General features: G+C 32.9%; 2 protein-coding genes across 2 annotated transcripts; both read right to left on the bottom strand.

Annotated features, from left to right (window-relative positions):
• Positions 1-1,320: 1,320 nt before the first annotated feature.
• On the bottom strand, positions 1,321-3,837 carry LOC18600941 (lysine histidine transporter 1-like). Its single transcript, XM_007031697.3, has 8 exons — positions 3,738-3,837; positions 3,391-3,548; positions 2,925-3,311; positions 2,301-2,694; positions 2,122-2,227; positions 1,953-2,044; positions 1,787-1,855; positions 1,321-1,688 (listed from the first exon to the last, which is right to left on the bottom strand). Exons 1-8 carry the CDS (start codon positions 3,789-3,791, stop codon positions 1,590-1,592), a joined length of 1,359 nt encoding a protein of 452 aa, XP_007031759.1. The 5' UTR covers positions 3,792-3,837; the 3' UTR covers positions 1,321-1,589.
• A 3,090-nt stretch (positions 3,838-6,927) lies between these two features.
• Positions 6,928-11,133, bottom strand: LOC18600940 (lysine histidine transporter 1). Its single transcript, XM_018120154.2, has 8 exons — positions 10,975-11,133; positions 9,233-9,390; positions 8,721-9,104; positions 8,213-8,606; positions 8,015-8,120; positions 7,804-7,895; positions 7,623-7,691; positions 6,928-7,521 (listed from the first exon to the last, which is right to left on the bottom strand). The coding sequence occupies exons 1-8, from the start codon at positions 11,020-11,022 to the stop codon at positions 7,423-7,425; spliced, it is 1,350 nt and encodes a 449-aa protein (XP_017975643.1). The 5' UTR covers positions 11,023-11,133; the 3' UTR covers positions 6,928-7,422.
• Between the last annotated feature and the right edge of the window lie 7,658 nt (positions 11,134-18,791).

Raw genomic sequence — 18,791 nt, 5'->3', positions numbered from 1 at the left:
AATACTTTCAGAATGGATTTTGGTTCTCTTTGATTGAATTCTTTTGCATTTAAATAAATACTTTTGTAGTTTCTGAGTGCAGCAAGCATATAAGTTCAGAAACTAATTTCTTCAGCAAAACTGCACCATAAATATCTTGTCTCTCAATGTAGCTGTTTGAGCACTAGGGTACTACTTAGTCATTGTTGATCACTATCCTAAAGTTCGATCTGATTATCTAAAGAGAACAACAATCTCTATTCTCACCCAACTATACCTTTAGCTGTTTGTTTTCTACTGTCTTGTTGGAATAGGCCAACCAGTAGATATATTTTACCGTACGATTGGAATTTCTCATAGTTTGTACTCATTAGTCTATTGTCTTGTTTGGTTCAGTTAACTTTTTATACAACTCAAACGGAATATTTTCTGAATTTATACTCATTAAATGTGCAGTGTCTGTTGATTTTAGATGTTTTTTATAATCAAATAAATAGTGCATGAATCTCAGGTTTTTTCTTTCACTTTCTTCATATCTTTGACATTAAGCACTCTTGCTGCTGGCTGGACAATTATTGGTTTTATTTTCAACATGTTTCTATTCAATTTTAGCAGAAGCAGCATTCTATCTTTGCTCCGGATATGGCAAAGAATTTTTGCCGTACACAACCAATTTGAAGGAACCAAACCAATATCTGTGGCTTTGGCTTGAACCTTGTAAATAGTTATTAAGAATTAAATTGAACGGTACAAGGTCTAGGTGAGAATGGTGGCTATGTTTTAATGAGATGCGGCAATGCCAGTTGGATATTCATATGGTTGACAGACAGCCTATTCTTGTAGGTAGCTTCCCATGTCCAATATTTCATTATAGCTATCCTTTCCTCTGGCCTATGGACATTGAGTTATATCTTGTAACAGAGAAATGACAGCTAATGATATGTTGATGGTGTTGGTAGTACGAGTTGGAACCTAAGGTTTTCCTTGGATTAGCTCCATCACTAGAACAACATTTTATCTGTTACTTGTCTGAGACCTGGTTGCGACAAGCTTTTACTGTGATTAAGTATGGGGATCTTGCCTGCAGAAAGGAAATAGGTTTACTTCAATTTGTTTGTGGTTGGATTCAATGTAGAACTTATCTGGAAAATGATGTCCAGAAGAAAGTCACCCTGAGGGTCAAATTATTCATTCAAGAATCTGTTCATAAAATAGAAAGTTTAAAGAAATGCTCGATTGTCTGTCAAACATGAACAAACTGCAAGTTGTCTGTCACATCCCTCTGCTAAAAAACTAGCAGCCGAAGACTCACATGGCCGAGTATTGACAAATACTAAAAACTGCAGCAATGGTGCACATTATGCTTACGAATCCATAATCAACACTAAGAAAGATGAAAACAATGATGGTTTCATGGGGCCACTTTCCCATTCAAAAGACAAATGTTTGCCCAAGAGCCAACCAATGCTAAACAATGATTTAAATACAAACCCTGGTTTTGGCTAACATTTCTCGCTACAATCTGACTTAAAAACTAACCATCTTATTTGATATAAATCTTATATTTGTCCATTCGAATTACTTGCTCGCTTGCGGTTACAGGAAATGATTTAAGAGTAGAAATGGTAACCCTTGGCTTGAAGTATGATATTCCTCAAACCTCCAATGGGAGCTAGAGTCATTAACAGGACGCCGAGTATGATACAGATCTGAAATTTAAAAACTAAACCGAGTCAGATTTATTGTCAAAAGGCAGATGGGAATACGAGGAAGAAACTTGAGCATGATTTTAAGTTGGAAAATATACCCAGTTGATACACCAAGATAACCCAAACCTCTTTGGTTTGTAGATAGCAAGCCATATGATGCAAGGGAGCTAAAGAAATGACAGGAAAAAGAATTAATAGTGTATATCAGTTTGACATCTTTGTCAGAATTAGCAAAGGGCAATCTACTGAACCAGAAGGACTTACAAAATAGGTTGTTGGTGCATAAGCAAATCCTCCAAAGAATCCAAGAAGGCCACCAAAGAACGGAAAAGTCATACCTACGAACATGGTGGCAGCTGAAACAAAGAACAATTAAGTTCTAATTTCATGGTATACAAACCCTGGACCAGAAAGGGTAATTAACTTTACTTACCAACATACAGATTGCGGGTGACAAATCGAAGCGTTCTAGTTGGTCTAAAATGAAATTTCTTTACCAGCAAAGTTTCTATCATGTCAAAAACAGGCATGGCATATAGCTGCATTTACAGAAACAGAAGCATAAAAGTCTATTCAAGTGAGCCTGCAGAACCAAGCTGAAACAGATCAAACCTGATAGCTTCCAATCACATGGATCACAACGAACATGTTTGCTGCAATGATAAGCCACGTTGGTTTCTGCAATGAGATGAGGATGTTGTCCTCAACATTGTTGCCAAACATATAGTACCCGATGAAGGCAACAGGGAAGTAGCACAAGCCCACAACAATATAGGCAACGACCACTCCTCTCCACATTGGCCCCTTGGAAGGCTTCTCCGGCGTCGAAGGGATGGTTGCTTGGATCTCCAAGACCACGTTGTGTCCAGCATAGGCAAAAGCTACATCGCCTAATGCATTCAAGAAACCAAAGAATGTTCCAGGTGTGGTGGTGGCTTTGTAGCCATATTGCACATCTGGCTGGACACCCTTGTGAACAGAAGCTGTCCAGGCTATGGTAGAGTAACTGCATAACAACATTGACATCAGATAAACTTACATTTGAACGTTAACAACATGAACAACTGAACATTTTACATCCCAGCTTATTAAGATACTGTTTTTAGAGGAGTACAATTGGTTAATGACCATTATATACCTTGAATTTGTAGAATATCCCCTAAATTTTATGGCTTAGAATTAGGCTTTTGCACACTTAAAAGACCAAGTGAGCTGATAAATAGGAAGGAACATTACCTCAAAGACATGACTGCTGCAGCCAAAGAGACCCCTGAGATGGAGTTAAAGTTAGGGAGGTGGGCGAGTACAAAATGGACAGAGGCAAATATCGCGATAAAAGATGTTAATTTGATATCTTTGCAGTGATTCTTGCAGGCTAGATCATGGATTTTCTGCAGTGATTTTCCACCAGTAACCATGTAGACTATGTCAACACTAACTTCACAGATTAGTTGTTGAGGAACCACAATGTAAAGTCCGAGCTTCTCCCCAAAGGCTTGCTGCCCCAGCTCATGGTATCGATCAAACCTCTTCCCAGGAACCATCTCATGCATCTCAACCATTTGCCAGAGAGTGTATAGAGTGATGATCCATGACAGGATCATAATTACAATGCCAGGACCCCTGAATTAGAGAAAGGAAACTTATTCAAATATTGATCTTTCTTCGAAGTATATGCGCAAAAGTTTTGTGTTTCACATACCATCCAAGATGTGACATGGCATAAGGAAGACTGAGGACTCCAGCACCAACCATAGCAGTAACATTGTGGAATGCTGCGTACCACCATTTTGCATTTCTTGAAGAAGTAATTGGAAGCCAAGCATCAATGTCCTTCTGCTTTGCTAGCTTTTCGTCTATCTGAAATTCACAACAAATCTTTCTGTCAGATTAACATGGTTTCCAACTTTCATAATCATCCCCTCCACATAAGAAAGGATACAGAAACTGTTCATTATGAAAAAGTTTCAGCCGTTTGCATGACGAAAAGATCAAGAAAAGCATTCACAAACGAAAAGAACATATGCAGGAAGGGTGGGAGAGGCTTACGGTGCTTGGGGTATTGGTTTCGAGCTGCTCCTGAGGAGGTCCTTGAGTCCCCATGGTTTCCAAGTATGCACTGCAGAACTATGTAGGAAGAGGGAGAAGATGGAGCACTCAAGAAAATATATATTGATTGATAGTTACAAAGAAGGAAATCTTGAAAGTGACAACAAACGTGAAGTGAACTCCGCCTAGACAGATACAGAAAATATTAGAGAGGGAACTTCTGACTGTGACACTTCTGTTCCCATGCAAATGTTTTTATACAAGGAAAGAAGAATCAATTTCCAAATGCTACTGTCTTTAGATGGTAAACTATCCTCATGCATCTCAACACATAGTTCATTGACATCTGAGATCATGGTAAATTATTTAGAGGGGAGCATAACAGGAAAAGGACAGCAAAGAAAATTAAGATTCCTGTTAAGTCCATAAAAATGAAAATAATAATAATTAAGGGGAAATTGGCAAATTAATAAAGGATTCATTTAGTGAGTTAGGTATTTTTAATTTTTTTTCTTTTACTAGGACTTAGCAGAGAGACAGCTATTATTCCTTTTAGGGAGAAAAATATAAAAAGGAATTAAATCTCATAAGTTTGAATAAAATGCTGGAATACCCAAGCTTTTCCTTCTCAATTTCCTCCCTACCATATCAGGAAACAAATCTACCATTTCCCATTTTAATACCAAATATGGGTAAAATCCAAAAACCCCTCTGATCACTTTGATCCATTTTGTTTTAAAATGATGATTTTTTAACTCTTTAACCGTTAAAATTGTTCGTCAATGATTAAAAAAAATATAATCTAATATTTACATAAACATTTTAGATACAAATACTCTCTTTAAAAAATTATGCTCATCTATTTTTTCAAATTTCCAACACTTCAAATCAAAATTTTAAAATTTTTTTTAATCAAGATTTTTGAGTGAGAGATGTACAGATTATTTTTTAAAAAAAAAAATACTTAAATTGAAAAAAAAATGATACAAAGGCATTAAACTGTAACCCAGGACCAGACATATTGCCCAACGCAGCCCAACATAGCATTGCAAATGAAATACAATCTAAACACCCAGTGAAAGTGGGTCCATGAATGCAAGACCCATAAACAGGCAGTGCCCTGAACTCAATTAAACAGATCCTGATTTCTCAATTAAACAACAATTTTTTTTATCACATTGTAACCCTGAATTCAATATAAAAATCACTTAAAAAATACACTATTAAAGTCGACAAATAAAAATTACCTTGAGATCTTGAAATTGCACAATTTTATCAAACTTGCTCTCAATGGAAGAAGAAGGAAAAATAAGAAAAGAAATGATGGAGTTGGAGAGAAATAAAGGAAGAAAATGTTGAGAGGGATTTAGAAAGAGAAAATAAAAAATTTATTATTCATGTATTTTTAAAAATGATTAATCTTTAATTTTATCTTATAAGTATTTTTTAAAATTTTTTTAATATTTAGTGTCAGATCTTTTGATTTTTAGATAACAACATTTGATATATACGCTGTCAAGATATCAAATATAAATTCTTTTTTTTTTTAACTATTTATTTTGATAACCCGAATTTGATTGATTCTTGAATATAGATCAAGATTTCATCAGTTATGGCCACATGCCAATAATCATTGGTTGGCCATGCAGAATAATACCCTTCCTCACATTACAAATTTCACCCTATAAGTCCACATGTCCCACTCTCCATTGATTTCAAATTTACAAAAAAAAAAAAAAAGCCTTAAATCCTGAGTCATAGGCTCACAGGAAACTATACAAAAGCAGTTGACAAAATATTTATATTCAGCACCCAAAACTTATAAAACACTTTCCAATTTCTAGATATATCTCCTATTTCCAGGCCATATCTTTTTATCTTTAGAAGAGTCATCCTTCAGCCTTTCCTGACAAGATCTCCAGATATTCCTCTCCCAACTGCAAAAATCAGAAAGGCTCCATTTACGGGTGCCACCGTTGTTTACCTAATTACCCACTCCATCAATTCACATTTACAGCCTCACTTTTCACCACGCTCGTTTCATATTCACATTTACAAACAGTCTGAACTGGAAAATTCAAGTGTAAGTAACCAATGCAAGGATAAGCTACACTGCTTCATAGTTCAGGTTGCTCTTGAATAATTATCGGATAGAGCATACCATAATATATGATGGCACAAATACAAATTAATAATTTGAGCTTAGGCCCATAGATAAGAACATTTGGATTTTGCTTCCATGCTTTGATTTGCATAGTGTATATTTAATCCATGTGTTTTCTGATAGACTTCTTGTGAAAGGGAATGGAAGTTGCTTCTCATTGTTTGGTTGCAGGCTTGGCACATCATAGGCCATAGGTTAACCATGTGGAGATGGTGAAAAAGAATGGCCGGCCTTGCAACAGCATAAACCTTGGGTTGGGTTTTTATTGACGGCAGCAAACAGTAGCCAATCAGTTTATTCCTGGTTTGTTTATTTTTTCCATTCGATGTTGAGATTTTGTCATATTATGCGTTTGATAAGTGCTTAGACTGAATCATCAATCGAAACTATACAGATTTTATGACACTAATCACAGTTGATTAACAGTAAGCATCCTTCTTTCTACTGCATTTGCTCCCTAAAGCTCATCATCACCCCTTAAGGCCTGGTGAATCAAGTTTCCACCCCTGGTTCCACCTTTCCTGAGCTCAAGCTTCTCCAATCTTCATTTCCAGGTCTATGCAACATAAGTTTAGGATTTTGTTTCAAAAGTTCCAGCTGCCTATTCTGTAATTTCTAAGAACACCAGCCAAAGATTATTTTATGGTTTGTTCTGATTTGGCGATCCAAAATAGAGTAAACATAAAGTAGTTCCATTTCGAATGTTGGGATTTTTGTAGTAGTTGATTTTCTCAGTATGAGGATGAATTCTACTTGGTACTTGGTAGACAGATTTCATTGCTTGATGGTTATAAACTTATTGTTGCTCTGCTAACAGGTTTGCCTGCTATGAAAAAATTGAAAATTTTTGTTGTAAAAATGGGGTAAAATGAGACAACCCAGGTCATTCTGGATTTGCATTTCAGTTCGAAGATCATATGTTAACTTGGGTTTTCTTTGGCAAGATCCAACAAGAAACAAATGGCTTTTCTCAGGGAAAATCTAAATCACCAACTAGTAAGTAATAAAGAAGATGAAGCAGAAGCATTCTGTAGAAAACATCAAATCGTAGGTTGTATTGATTTTACACTATGATTCCATATATTTCCTGAAACAAACCTTAACTCAGAACTCATTTTCAAAGCAAATACACATTAGATGGAAACCATTTCACAACTGAACTCATGTTTTCTTTTTTTCTGAAGATTGTGACATGCATATTCATTTTTCACCAACAGCAAAACAAACAAAAAAGGACTGGTATATTTTACATGCATAAACAAGTTATGAAGAAACAGTGATGGCCAACTCTCTTCTGGTTTGGTCTCAGTAGCTACAGTTCCCTTGTGCACAGAAAGCAGTGAACCAGTGATACAACAGAAACCGGTTCAAGCTTCAATCACCCGATGAACTCTGTCAACATTGACTGTTGACAATGGCCTTATGCGCCATCAGACCACCTTAACTTATCATGTTCTTCATTTTTTTTCCCTACTGTGCTTTGTGGCACCCCACTTTCCTTCTACTGTGGGAAGACAACAATTAAGAGTAAAATTCATAGTGCTTGGCTTGAATGATGATTTGCCTCAAGCCTCCAATTGGTGATACTACCATCAAGACAACACCTAATACAATGCAGATCTGGGGAAAAAAAAAGAAAAAACCAAATAAGACCGATTAAACACTGATTCGAATCACATTGAAACAATAAGGATGGCAAAATTTAAATCAAGTTTACATACCCAGTTAGTCCACCAAGATAAGCCGAACTTTCTTGGTTTGTAGATGGCAAGCCACATGATGCAAGGGAGCTAATGAACAAAAAGCAAGAGAGCAAATAAATGATGGGGTCAAAGTTCTTCAAATAGAATTGGTACATTTCAAGTAAGAAGGAAGATGGCATGAAGAGAGAATGTGGCTTACAAAGTATGTTGTTGGTGCAAAAGCAAATCCTCCAAAGAATCCAAGAAGACCACCGAAGAAAGGGAAGGTGATGCCAACAAACATTGTGAATGCTGCAAATAAAGATATGGCATAATAATTAATATCCTCTAGCTCCAATCCCCTTTTTAGTTGATATCAGTACCTTGATTTACATGCAAGTAAGTTGAAAAAAAGTGAAGAATTTACTTACCGACGTAAAGATTGCGAACAATGAATCGAAGTGTTCTAGTAGGCTTGAAATTTAGTTTCTTCACTAGGACAGTTTCCATCATGTCAAATACTGGCATTGCATAAATCTACATGACAAAAGTTAAAGGAAAACCTAATCAGTTATCTGTGGTATGGATTAAATTATGATAAAATCCGAACACTATTGATTGATACACACCTGGTAGCTTCCAATAACATGAATAACAACAAACATGTTAGCCATTGCAATGAGCCATGCTGGTTTCTCCAATGACATGAGGATGTTGTCCTCGACAGCATTGCCGAACATCCAATACCCAATCAAAGCAACAGGGAAGTAGCACAAGGCCACAACTATATAGGCAACGACAACACCTCTCCACATGGGTCCCTTTGATGGCTTCTCAGGTGTAGATGGGATTGTTGCTTGGATCTCCAACACCACATTGTGCCCGGCATAGGCAAAAGCTACTTCACCCAAGGCACCGAAGAAGTCGAACACTGTTCCTGCTGCTGTCTTTGCTTTGTAGCCATATTGCACATTTGGCTGAACACCCTTATCCACTGAAGCTCCCCAAGCAATCGTAGAGTAACTGTATGACAATTTAAAAACATGCATTAGCATATCAAATTTAAAAATCAAAGAAATAAATTTCGGATTCTGTTCAATTTATCTGAAATGGCACATAAAAGAATGTGCAATATACCTCAAGGACATGACTGCCGCTGCCAAGGAGACACCAGAGATGGAGTTGAAGTTGGGAAGGTGAGACAGCACAAAGTGAACAGAGGCAAAAATCATGATGAAATAGGTAAGTTTTATGGATTGGCAGGTACTGCAGACGGTGTCATGGAACTTCTTCAATGATTTGCCTCCGGTAACCATGTATACTATGCAGACACCAACTTCAACAATAAGCTGCTGTGGCACCACAATGTAGAGACCAAGTTTTTCACCAAAGGCATATTGACCCAGTTCATGGTATCTATCAAAACGTTTTCCTGGAACCATCTCATGCATCTCAACCATTTGCCATAGAGTATACAGGGTAATAATCCATGATAGGACTAGGACAACCACGCCAGGACCCCTGAAACCAAATAATAGTGTTCCATCAATCTATCGAATTTTCTATATTGATTGCTCGGCTAAAACATCGAAATTCTAAATTCATTAAATAATTAAACTCTTCAAATTTTTTTCCATTTCAGATCATACCATCCAAGCTCTGACATGGCATAGGGGAGACCGAGGACACCAGCTCCAACCATAGCAGTGACATTGTGGAAAGCTGAGTACCACCATTTTGCATTTCTTGATGAGGTAATTGGCAACCAATCATCAATTGCTTTCTGCCTTGCTAATTTTTCTTCAAACTGTGATAGGCAAAGAAACAAATCTCTCTATCAGTTTCTGACAAAATACATAATTCAAGGTAATGCTAAAAGTGAACCATAAAACAGACAAAAAATGAGAAAGTAAAGCAAATCAGACAACCAGACAGAGTTGAGGTTAGTGAAAGCCACCAAAATAGGACTTTTCATTTCTCTTTCCATTTAGTAAATCCCCTAGTGCTTCTGAGAAGTGCTAAAAGAGCGGATGACATGGGCATTTCAAAACAAGTTGTGATTGGAATTCCCTAATCTTTGGAAGGGCAAAATGTCCCTACATCAGTTATCAACTTATCAGTAGATTCAACAATGAAAAGTTTCTCTCTCTTGATTTGTCCTTATCATTCTGAAGTTGTCGGCCACTTATTTTGGTTCCCACTTCACACGTTTTGATCCATGTTCATACGCTAGCATTACATGTTTTACTAGCTATGCCTTGCGGTAACAGTTCTACTTGTGGGGGTTAAATTACATGTTTTACTTTGTCTTTAGATACAGTAAAACTCCTAGACTAGACTTAGACATTGCACAGTATTTCATACTTTTTCTAAAGGAAAATACAAGTCAAAGACTTTGGCTTGTCTGTCTCAAAAGTATTAGTAACAAACTAACCATGTGCTTGCATGTGAATCCTTTCTGTAAATCACTTGATAAAATTTACTATAATCAGGAAGCAGATCTCTACAGACTACAGGACCAAGTAAGTTTTTTTTTTGTTCTCATCTGAGATGTTTGGTGCTGTACCTTTTTTTTTTTATCTGAGATGTTTGGTACTGTACCTAATCTTTCCATCTTTACTTACAATTAAATGCAAACGTTTGTCTTTGAACTTAGAAAACAAGTATTGTGACAACCATGAATGCATACGTTGAGTGTTGACTTAAGACTTTATGGCCAGCAGCTGCCACCAGGGAAAAAGGGAACTATAATAATCTAAATTTCAGTCGGCATTTAATGCAATTCCTTCTCACTATGGGTTTCTTTCTAAGCAATCAAAGTTGAAAAAACGGTGCCGTAAGCTTAAGGTTAAAAGATCCATTAACTTCAAAGTGTGTGTCTTCTGCCATGGATGAATTACAACACAGTGACTCGTGATGAACCATCGGTTTCACGTGTGTCGAAAAAAAGAACCCACTGAACCAGAATCATCTTCTTAAGCCAAATCTCAGATATATGCAAAGAAAAGTTGCAGAGAGGCAACAATGGATGGAGAACCAAAATTATCACAGGCAGAGAAACCTTGGGTCTAAACTGTCTTCCATTTCCAAGTTCGTATGATGAGAAAATGATTCAAGAATTATGTTTTCATGAAAATGAGTCCATAAAGTTATGCTGAATTAACTAATCAGAGGCTTTTATCATATGGTTGTTGAGGAAGCAGAATTACAGAAACGAAAATCATAAACGGACAGAAAACTAAAGAACAAAAGTAAATCATGCAGATACAAGAGCATAAAGCTAAAAGGACAAACCTCCAACGAGTTCGGAAAGCTTTCATTAACTTTATGTTTCAAAAAACAAAAGCAAGACAAATCAGTGCATGCACAAAAGAGTTTTACAGCAACTTACACTGTCGTTCCGGGCATTATCTTTGTCAGAAGGAGCTTGGGTTCCCATGTTCTTTTTCTCTTGACGAAAAAGAAGAACAAAAAAAAAGACAAAAGCAAGGATGAAGGTGAAAAACCAATGCAAATTGAACCTGGAAAATCGAGCTGGTTCGCCTTGTATTTATAAAGGAAAAATCCCAATTCAATAGTTCAAAAAAGAAAGGGGAGAGCGTGGGGGATGTCAATAGTCCTTGAAGGCGACGTTTTTGAAGTTTTTGTTTGACTTTACGGAGTCTTTTGTACAGACAAAAAAATGGGACTAAATTCAACTTACCAGTTCTCCTCTTGCTTCTTAGCTGTAACCTCTTTTTGAAGAAATTTCCACGAAACTTTAATTATAGAAACAACTTGGGAGTGAGCATAGGTTCAGGACAACCCACAAACTACCCTCAATACATGGATTTAGATGATTTCCAAGGCCGTTCTTTGTGACTGCACCAGTGATTTATGATTTAAATTTTTTAAAATCGAACACTTTTACGATAATGTAGACCAATTTGTGATTCAAAAATTTTAAGATCAACTCAGTGCATCCAACTTTAGCACTGTTTACTCGGATCGTGTTCAAATGAATGTGGATTTATAATTAATGAGTATTAAAACATTACTTAAATAACTAACAGAAAATATTAGGGCCTTAAACTTCGGCTTGAATAGTTGAATTGCATTGAATAGGGAACAAAACAGTTGTATTGTACCAGTAGTAAATTATAGCCGCATGTGAAAACTGATGAAGGTCTCAATAACGGTGGATATATAGGGATTCGAAGCACTAATATTATTGAGCTAATCCTCGTTTTACATAAATTTCTTCTATCGTCTCTAATAATTTAAACAGCAATATATATATATATATATATATATATATATATATTACAGTATATCTGTTCCAAATTCCATATTCAATAATTGAAGCAAGGTTTCTGACTTAAGAAGGATAAGACCTGTTTATTCTTTGTCAATGGCAGCGCTTCTTGGACGTTGATTTCAGGGGGACCAATACTCAATATGGACTCCACGTATGGGACAGGCATGATGGTCATCAACATCTAAAACCTCAAAATTGCCTATATCATTTTGAGATTTGAGAGTATCTTCGCTCACAATACTTCTGTCATTTCCTTGAAATATGATATAGGCTTTATCTTGTTAATGAGATGACAACAATTAATTTTTTGATAGTGTAAAAATTTTATACATATAGACATATATTAAATATAATTTTTTTAAAAAAATAATATTTTGATTATTAATTTGTATTAATTTAGATATGGTGAAATGAAGAGGTGCCAATGGAATAATCCATTACCCCAACTCTTCACTCACATGGTTTTTCATCCTTAAAATCTGCTAAGATGAGATATTTTGCCATATCTTTTTGCCAAATGGGCATCCCCCACCACTTAAAAGTGGCCAAACAATAGCAACTTGGAGTGTGCTAGGGGAATGGCAAATCCTCATCATCAAAATTTTGAAACCATTGTGGTATTGTGGGGTTTGCTAATATGGACAACACCTATAAGAATCCTAATAAGGTAAGAAGCCATCCACTCAAACTGGCTTCAACAAAGTTTTTGTTCATCAATAGAAATTGGGTGTAAAATGGTTCAAAATCAAAAGAGGAAGAGGAAGTAGCTAAATCTAGACTCGGGTGACCAATCTTTTCAACACGCTTGCTATTCTCTACCATTAGCTCTATGACCTGTTTTTTCTGTTTTCATTCTAAAATACCATACCAGCTAGGTTTATTCTTCATTTTGCAAAGCTTCCATGCCAAATGCAGGACAGTCCAATTGTCAGTCCCCACATTTCCACATGCATCACCTAGCATACCTCATATATGCTAAGGTCAGATTTATTCCAGTGTTACAGATTCGCATCCCCATCACTCTGAAACTGTAAGCATCATGATAAAGTTGAATTGCTATACCTCCTGCAAATCCTCATCAAGAGTCCTAACTTGAAGCACCCATTCTTTGATTATATGTTTAGCTGAAATTTTTGGGAAAAGAAAAAAGGCATTCCTCCACTACGAATGTCAGTGCATTACACCCATTGATCAGATTAAAATATTAAGATATTTTATCTCCCTTAGTTTTGGAAATGTGATGGATTAACAGAGTGAAATCTTAGGATCTGAATTATAAACCAACCATAATGTACCTCATGTTTATCGCATTCATCGGTTTAGCAGCCTTGCAAAAGAAATATCTGGTTTCTGCCGCTAGTGCTATAAGCTATGTGATGATTGCTTTCTTTAGTGGAATCTCTGTACCTCCCACCCAAAAGAAAACAATGGTGGGAAATTACCTACATCTTAGGAAAAAGTAGTCCAATTTTTTGGGAAAAAACTATCGATTACCTTCATTGTATCACATGTTTGAACGTTTTTAGTCTCATCAAGAGATGATGGGAACATGGTTATGCAAGGGTGAGCATGGTTTGATTGGACGATTTTGAAGTGATCCTGAAATATTTCAAGATCAAGAATCATTTATATAAGTTTGGTTTTAAGCATTTTGAATTATGGATCAGTCCTTCTCTTTTACAAAACTGATTTTAGAATCCATCCTACCATGCAGGGTGTTATCCAAGATTGAATTTAGATTTTATAATTTTTTTAAAAAATAATAATTATAGTTAAATTTTTATTTATCACAAATGTAAGTTACATTTAAATAATTAATCAAATTCATGAATATATATACTACGAGGAAATTCATACATCCATGTTACAATTTATATTATAATTCATTTATTTATTTATTATGTTTAAAATTTTAACGTTATGTTCAATGTTATTGGTGTGCTTTTGTTTATTTATTTATGTAACTTTTTAGCTTAAGAGTTGAAATCTTTAAAAAAACTCATTTTTTCTTTTATGAGGTCAAGTTTTACCATTTTTAACTATATATTTAGTTTATTTTTATATAATTCTTAAATGATCATTAGTTTATATTTAGTCTAGTTCTTCGGTCTAGGGTGGGTGAGCATGTAGGACCACCTTAAAAGTATCAATGGTAATTTTAGATCATAAACCAGACATCGAATTGAGAAATCACCTTAAAATCCATTGACATAGAAAGGTCCATGTATGCTCTTAGACCGTTACTCAACCCTACTATCAAGGGCAGAGCTAAAGCATTTTAAAAAGGAGAGGTCAGAGACGTTAAATAGTTAAAGAAAATTTTATATATAATTTAATTATCACTTATATAAAAAATTAAATAAAATTAAAAAAATATTAGACATATAAAAAAATGAACGGTAATAGTAATAACAGTGTCATTTATATATATAATTGAATGAAACTATAAAATGAGTCTCTCTCAATTTTTGCGGGTTAGAATAGAAGAGAAAATAATTTTTCAAACTCAAATGAATTGGCTCTTTACTTTGTGTGTTTTAACTCTCCTCTTATTTTCTATGTGTCTTTTAAATTGTTAATTAACATATTGAGTTATTGAATTGAACTATTAAAATATAATATATTATGATAAGCTATTAAGTTGTATTATTAAGATATAATATATTATAATAAGCTTAGATTTGTATTAAAACTTAATGAGTTTGGATTAGTAGACTCACTTTTATTTTTTTTTTAAATTTGATAGGCTTAACATATTATTTTAAAATTTATTTGTTGAGCTTAATTAGTAATATGCTAAGCATAATGACTCTAATTTCATCAAACAGTTCAAAGCATAAAACTAATTATTAAATAAAAAATTATTTTGAAAGCCATTAAAAATATATAATAAATAAAATTGTATTGAAAGAACTATAATTATTCATTCTATCAATTTGTATGTATATTTTTGTTATTTAAAGTTTACAACATACATATTAGAACGAATTAGTTATTCTAAATAAAAAATAATATATTAATGAAATTCTAAGCAATAGTGTAACACTGTAATCTATATTTGAGAATTACATAATAATTTATTTATTTTAAAAATTAAAATTATATAAAATAAAATCCATATAACAGAAAAAAAAAAACATAATATGTAGAAGATAGAAATTACATATGACATAATAATAAAAAAAAAACAATATGATTAATGGTTCATAGAAATTTGTGAAAAAAATGTATAGAGATTTAGAACATATGAATAAATAAAATAGAAATAAATAATAATAATAATAATATAAATTGAAAGAAAAATTAGAAAAAAACTTTAAAATTGAGTCAAGCATATCAAATTATTTTGTTATTTTTTATTTGTATTAATTATTAAATAAAAATTATTTTAGGGCGCCATTAAAAATATTTATAAAAATTTAAAAAATTTATATAATATGTAAAAAAAAATTTAATTTTGGGGGGCCATGGCCCCCTAATGCTATAAGGAGGCTCCGCCTCTACCAGATACAATGGACTTCTTAAATTAGAATTTTTTACTCATCAAGAAATTAAAATTTTTTTACATATTCTAGTAAATATTAAGATATTCTATTAGTTCAATTATTTAAAATTTTGTATATCTAAAATCCATCTTATCTTTTACTGACATGATTTTCACTGGAGAGAATTCTCTTACATTAATCTAAGTCTACCTCGACCCTTGTTTCTCTCATAGAGGCTTCACATCTAGGTCTGTTCTGATACTACTTGTCATAAATAAGAACTTAAGTCCAACCTCATATAATCTTAAATTTTGAAAATAAATTTAAGCTTATAAAACACGAGTCTACATTCTTAACCTAAAAGACATATCTAATAAGTGGTGAAAGATTCATATTTATATATCTAAAATTCATCTAATTTTTTACTGATATGAAATCCGTAATAAGATTTATCTCACAAAAGAGAATAGTAATATTTATGCCATTGTTGATAGTATAATCAATACAATTTTCTTTATTGATTCGTAAAATATTTTACATTTATAAAAAATTTATCATTTCCAAACAAAAAAAATTAAGAAAATTTTTAAGAAATACTTTTCAATCTTGCTAAATATGTGAAAAAAATTCTAAAACTTTTCTCATGAATATTGTTTGGATGAAATCAAGGCACGTATTCATCAAACAGTGCAAGACATGTGGATGATAACAGCACACGTGTTGCATTAATTTACTCAAACTCATGAGTTTTATTGCCATTTTTCTTTTGTTGTAATACAATTCAACAGCTTAAAAATTAATCAATTTTCCTTCCTTGGCTAAAAAACATTCAAATTAATCAAAAGTCTATGTTTTAAAATGAAACGTATCTTTTCTGTTGCGGCCCAAAAAAGGCAAATTTTCTTTACTCCTCATAGTTACTTGGCAAATCATTCCAAGATGTATGAATTTTCCACCTCCTAATCAGCACGTGGAGTGTTGACTCAAGATTACTATTATGTTTTTTCCTTCTAGCCAAACAGCCCACAACAAACTTTTCTACTATTCTACTTACTTTAAGTTTCCCCACCAAAAAAAGGAAATCAAGGTATTTTGGACACTTAATTTTGTATTATTCGAAATACCCAACATAAAAAAAAATAAAAAATAGAGAAATGGTTGCTTATGTTCATATATTCATCAATTTTGACTTTTTGCAAGTAACGAATTTCAACCACTTCAGGAACATCAAAAACAAGTACTTAAGTGCCTTTTGAAATTAAGTGTTACATAGTATAATGTAGGTCTAAAAGAAGAAAAATGAGAACATTTTGGGTATAATTAAGTTTTTTTATCTTGCTACTTTGTTATAAAAATTAGATTTTATATTTGATGTATAATATTTGATTATATTCTATTAATGAATCCAATGTTATTATATATCTTGTTAAAAAATAAAAAATTTTAATACTTTCGTATATTTACAAGATGTCACTATAAGATTCAGTAATAAAATACGAGTATTAAATATTGATAGTATATTAAATATAAACTCGATATTAATAATAATAAATTGAGTCGTTAATCTGTGATGTCTTTCCCTTATTGGTTGCCTTTTGTGACATCTAGTCAAACTCATGGTGTCCACGTGGACGGTGCCTAAAATCAAGTCTTTGAAATAAAGGAGAGGTTCAAATTTCTCCCGTAGGGCATCAAAATTTCCATAACAATGACTCATTTTGTGCCCCAATATAGTGAAGTTTGAAAATTAGTCAGTTTTGTTACGACGTTGCAATCAAATAAGATCATTCTGAAATGAATGTAAATTTTCCCATAATAAATTATTATAAATTAATTAAAAATGAATTATCCCGGGTTATCTATGTACCATTATTTTTAAAATTTATGCCTTTTTAATAAAAGTCAAAGATAAATTATTCAAAGATAGATTATTGATAATTAGATTATAATAAGGTTAAAAGGAATTAAAAAAAGCATTAGGTAAAATGAAAATCAAATAATAATATGGGTTTTTGGCAGGCAGCCCGCTGATTAATTAGTTTAAATTTAAAGATCCAAGAATCACTCCAAATCAAATAATCCCCAATCTATATAAATATTTGAAATTTGAATATATTATTGTATAATAAAGCAGTGTTAAGCTTAATTAATTTCTCAAAAGAATCAACGAGTAAGACTAGGGATCAATCATAATTAATTTTTTATTTATATAAATTATTCTGCTAGCTAGGTTGGACCAATCATATATAGTTGCAAAATTTTGTCAAAGAATTAAGGTCAATGAAAAAGAACAAAAAAATTGTACTCCCTTTTACTATTATTATATTTTGAATTTATATTTGATGCATTGTTAGTATATAGTACCGATACAATTTCACTTAATAATAAAATATCATCTTATAAATGTGTAAAATATTTTTAAAATCACAAGCATATATTTATAAAAATTTTATAATTTTAAATTTATTTATTAACAAGGTATTATCATTTGATTCATATATAATGCATAGAATTTATACACAAGTAGTGCATCAAATATAAACTCATATTTTACCGGCGATATTCATGTTATTTCTGCAAACTTCTACTAACCAAACATATAAAGTTAAAACACCCGAACATTTGACTCATTAATTAGTACATAATCCTCTGCCTAGAGAGTAGAGTTCGAATATCTTTTTTTTAATTAAAAAAACATATTGAGTCAAAAATACCAAGATGTGAATAGCAGAAAATTTTAATTTCATCCACAAATATGAGATATGATAGGGGCCTTGCCTTTCAAAGATTAAATTTGTAGCAAAAAAAAAAAAAGACAAAAAGTTGGAAGAATTTGAACACTTGGCCATGGGAAAGAGGGTGCCGTCTTTCTTTTTGAATCTCTAGCTGTCCAAAATTGATTTCATAAAAGAAAAGCACTATAAACGCACAAAAGTGGCTAATTGGTGACCAGGTTGACTTCCCTTTGGCTTTTCTTCTTCTCTTTTAAACAAGAACTCTTGAGAGAGATTCTTCCTTGTTAGAATCTCATTTGTTAATTTCTTATTCTAATTATTAATTATATAAAAATAATAGAGTAAATGGTTTTCATGTGGGCGGTCAAAGGAGGCACAAATGGGGCTAAAGTTGTGTTTAGATTGCGTTGAATCGTCCATGTTCTCACACTCCAAAAAGTGGAGTGTGGGACTCAATTAAACGTCATTCTTAGTTTTGAAAATCCAGCAAAACGTTACCTTGAATTCCCATCCACTCTTGTAGTTCCCTTTAATTTTCGTAAAATGTAAACTAAAAATTTTGATTTTGATATATCTTATATTAAAATTTTAAAAATTTTATTATAAATAAAATATTCAATACTGTTTAATATGAAAAAAATTTTAAAAAATTATAAAAATAAATTTGTAATATAAATTAATAAAAGTATTA

Source organism: Theobroma cacao, chromosome 4 (assembly GCF_053813885.1).
Source record: "Theobroma cacao isolate CCN51 chromosome 4, ASM5381388v1, whole genome shotgun sequence".
Taxonomy (NCBI): Eukaryota; Viridiplantae; Streptophyta; class Magnoliopsida; order Malvales; family Malvaceae; genus Theobroma; species Theobroma cacao.
Note: the sequence above shows the minus strand (reverse complement) of the source record. Positions and strands in the feature narration are given on the sequence as shown.

Coding starts and splice junctions, on each gene's coding strand:
- LOC18600940 (XM_018120154.2), bottom strand. CDS start 11,022: ATGGGAACCCAAGCTCCTTCTGACAAAGATAATGCCCGGAACGACAGT. Junction 9,391..10,974: donor ATAATGCCCGGAACGACAGT/GTAAGTTGCTGT, acceptor TGCCTATCACAG/TTTGAAGAAAAATTAGCAAG. Junction 7,896..8,014: donor TGTTCGCAATCTTTACGTCG/GTAAGTAAATTC, acceptor CTTTATTTGCAG/CATTCACAATGTTTGTTGGC.
- LOC18600941 (XM_007031697.3), bottom strand. CDS start 3,791: ATGGGGACTCAAGGACCTCCTCAGGAGCAGCTCGAAACCAATACCCCA. Junction 2,228..2,300: donor ATGTGATTGGAAGCTATCAG/GTTTGATCTGTT, acceptor CTGTAAATGCAG/CTATATGCCATGCCTGTTTT. Junction 1,689..1,786: donor TATCTTGGTGTATCAACTGG/GTATATTTTCCA, acceptor TTTAAATTTCAG/ATCTGTATCATACTCGGCGT.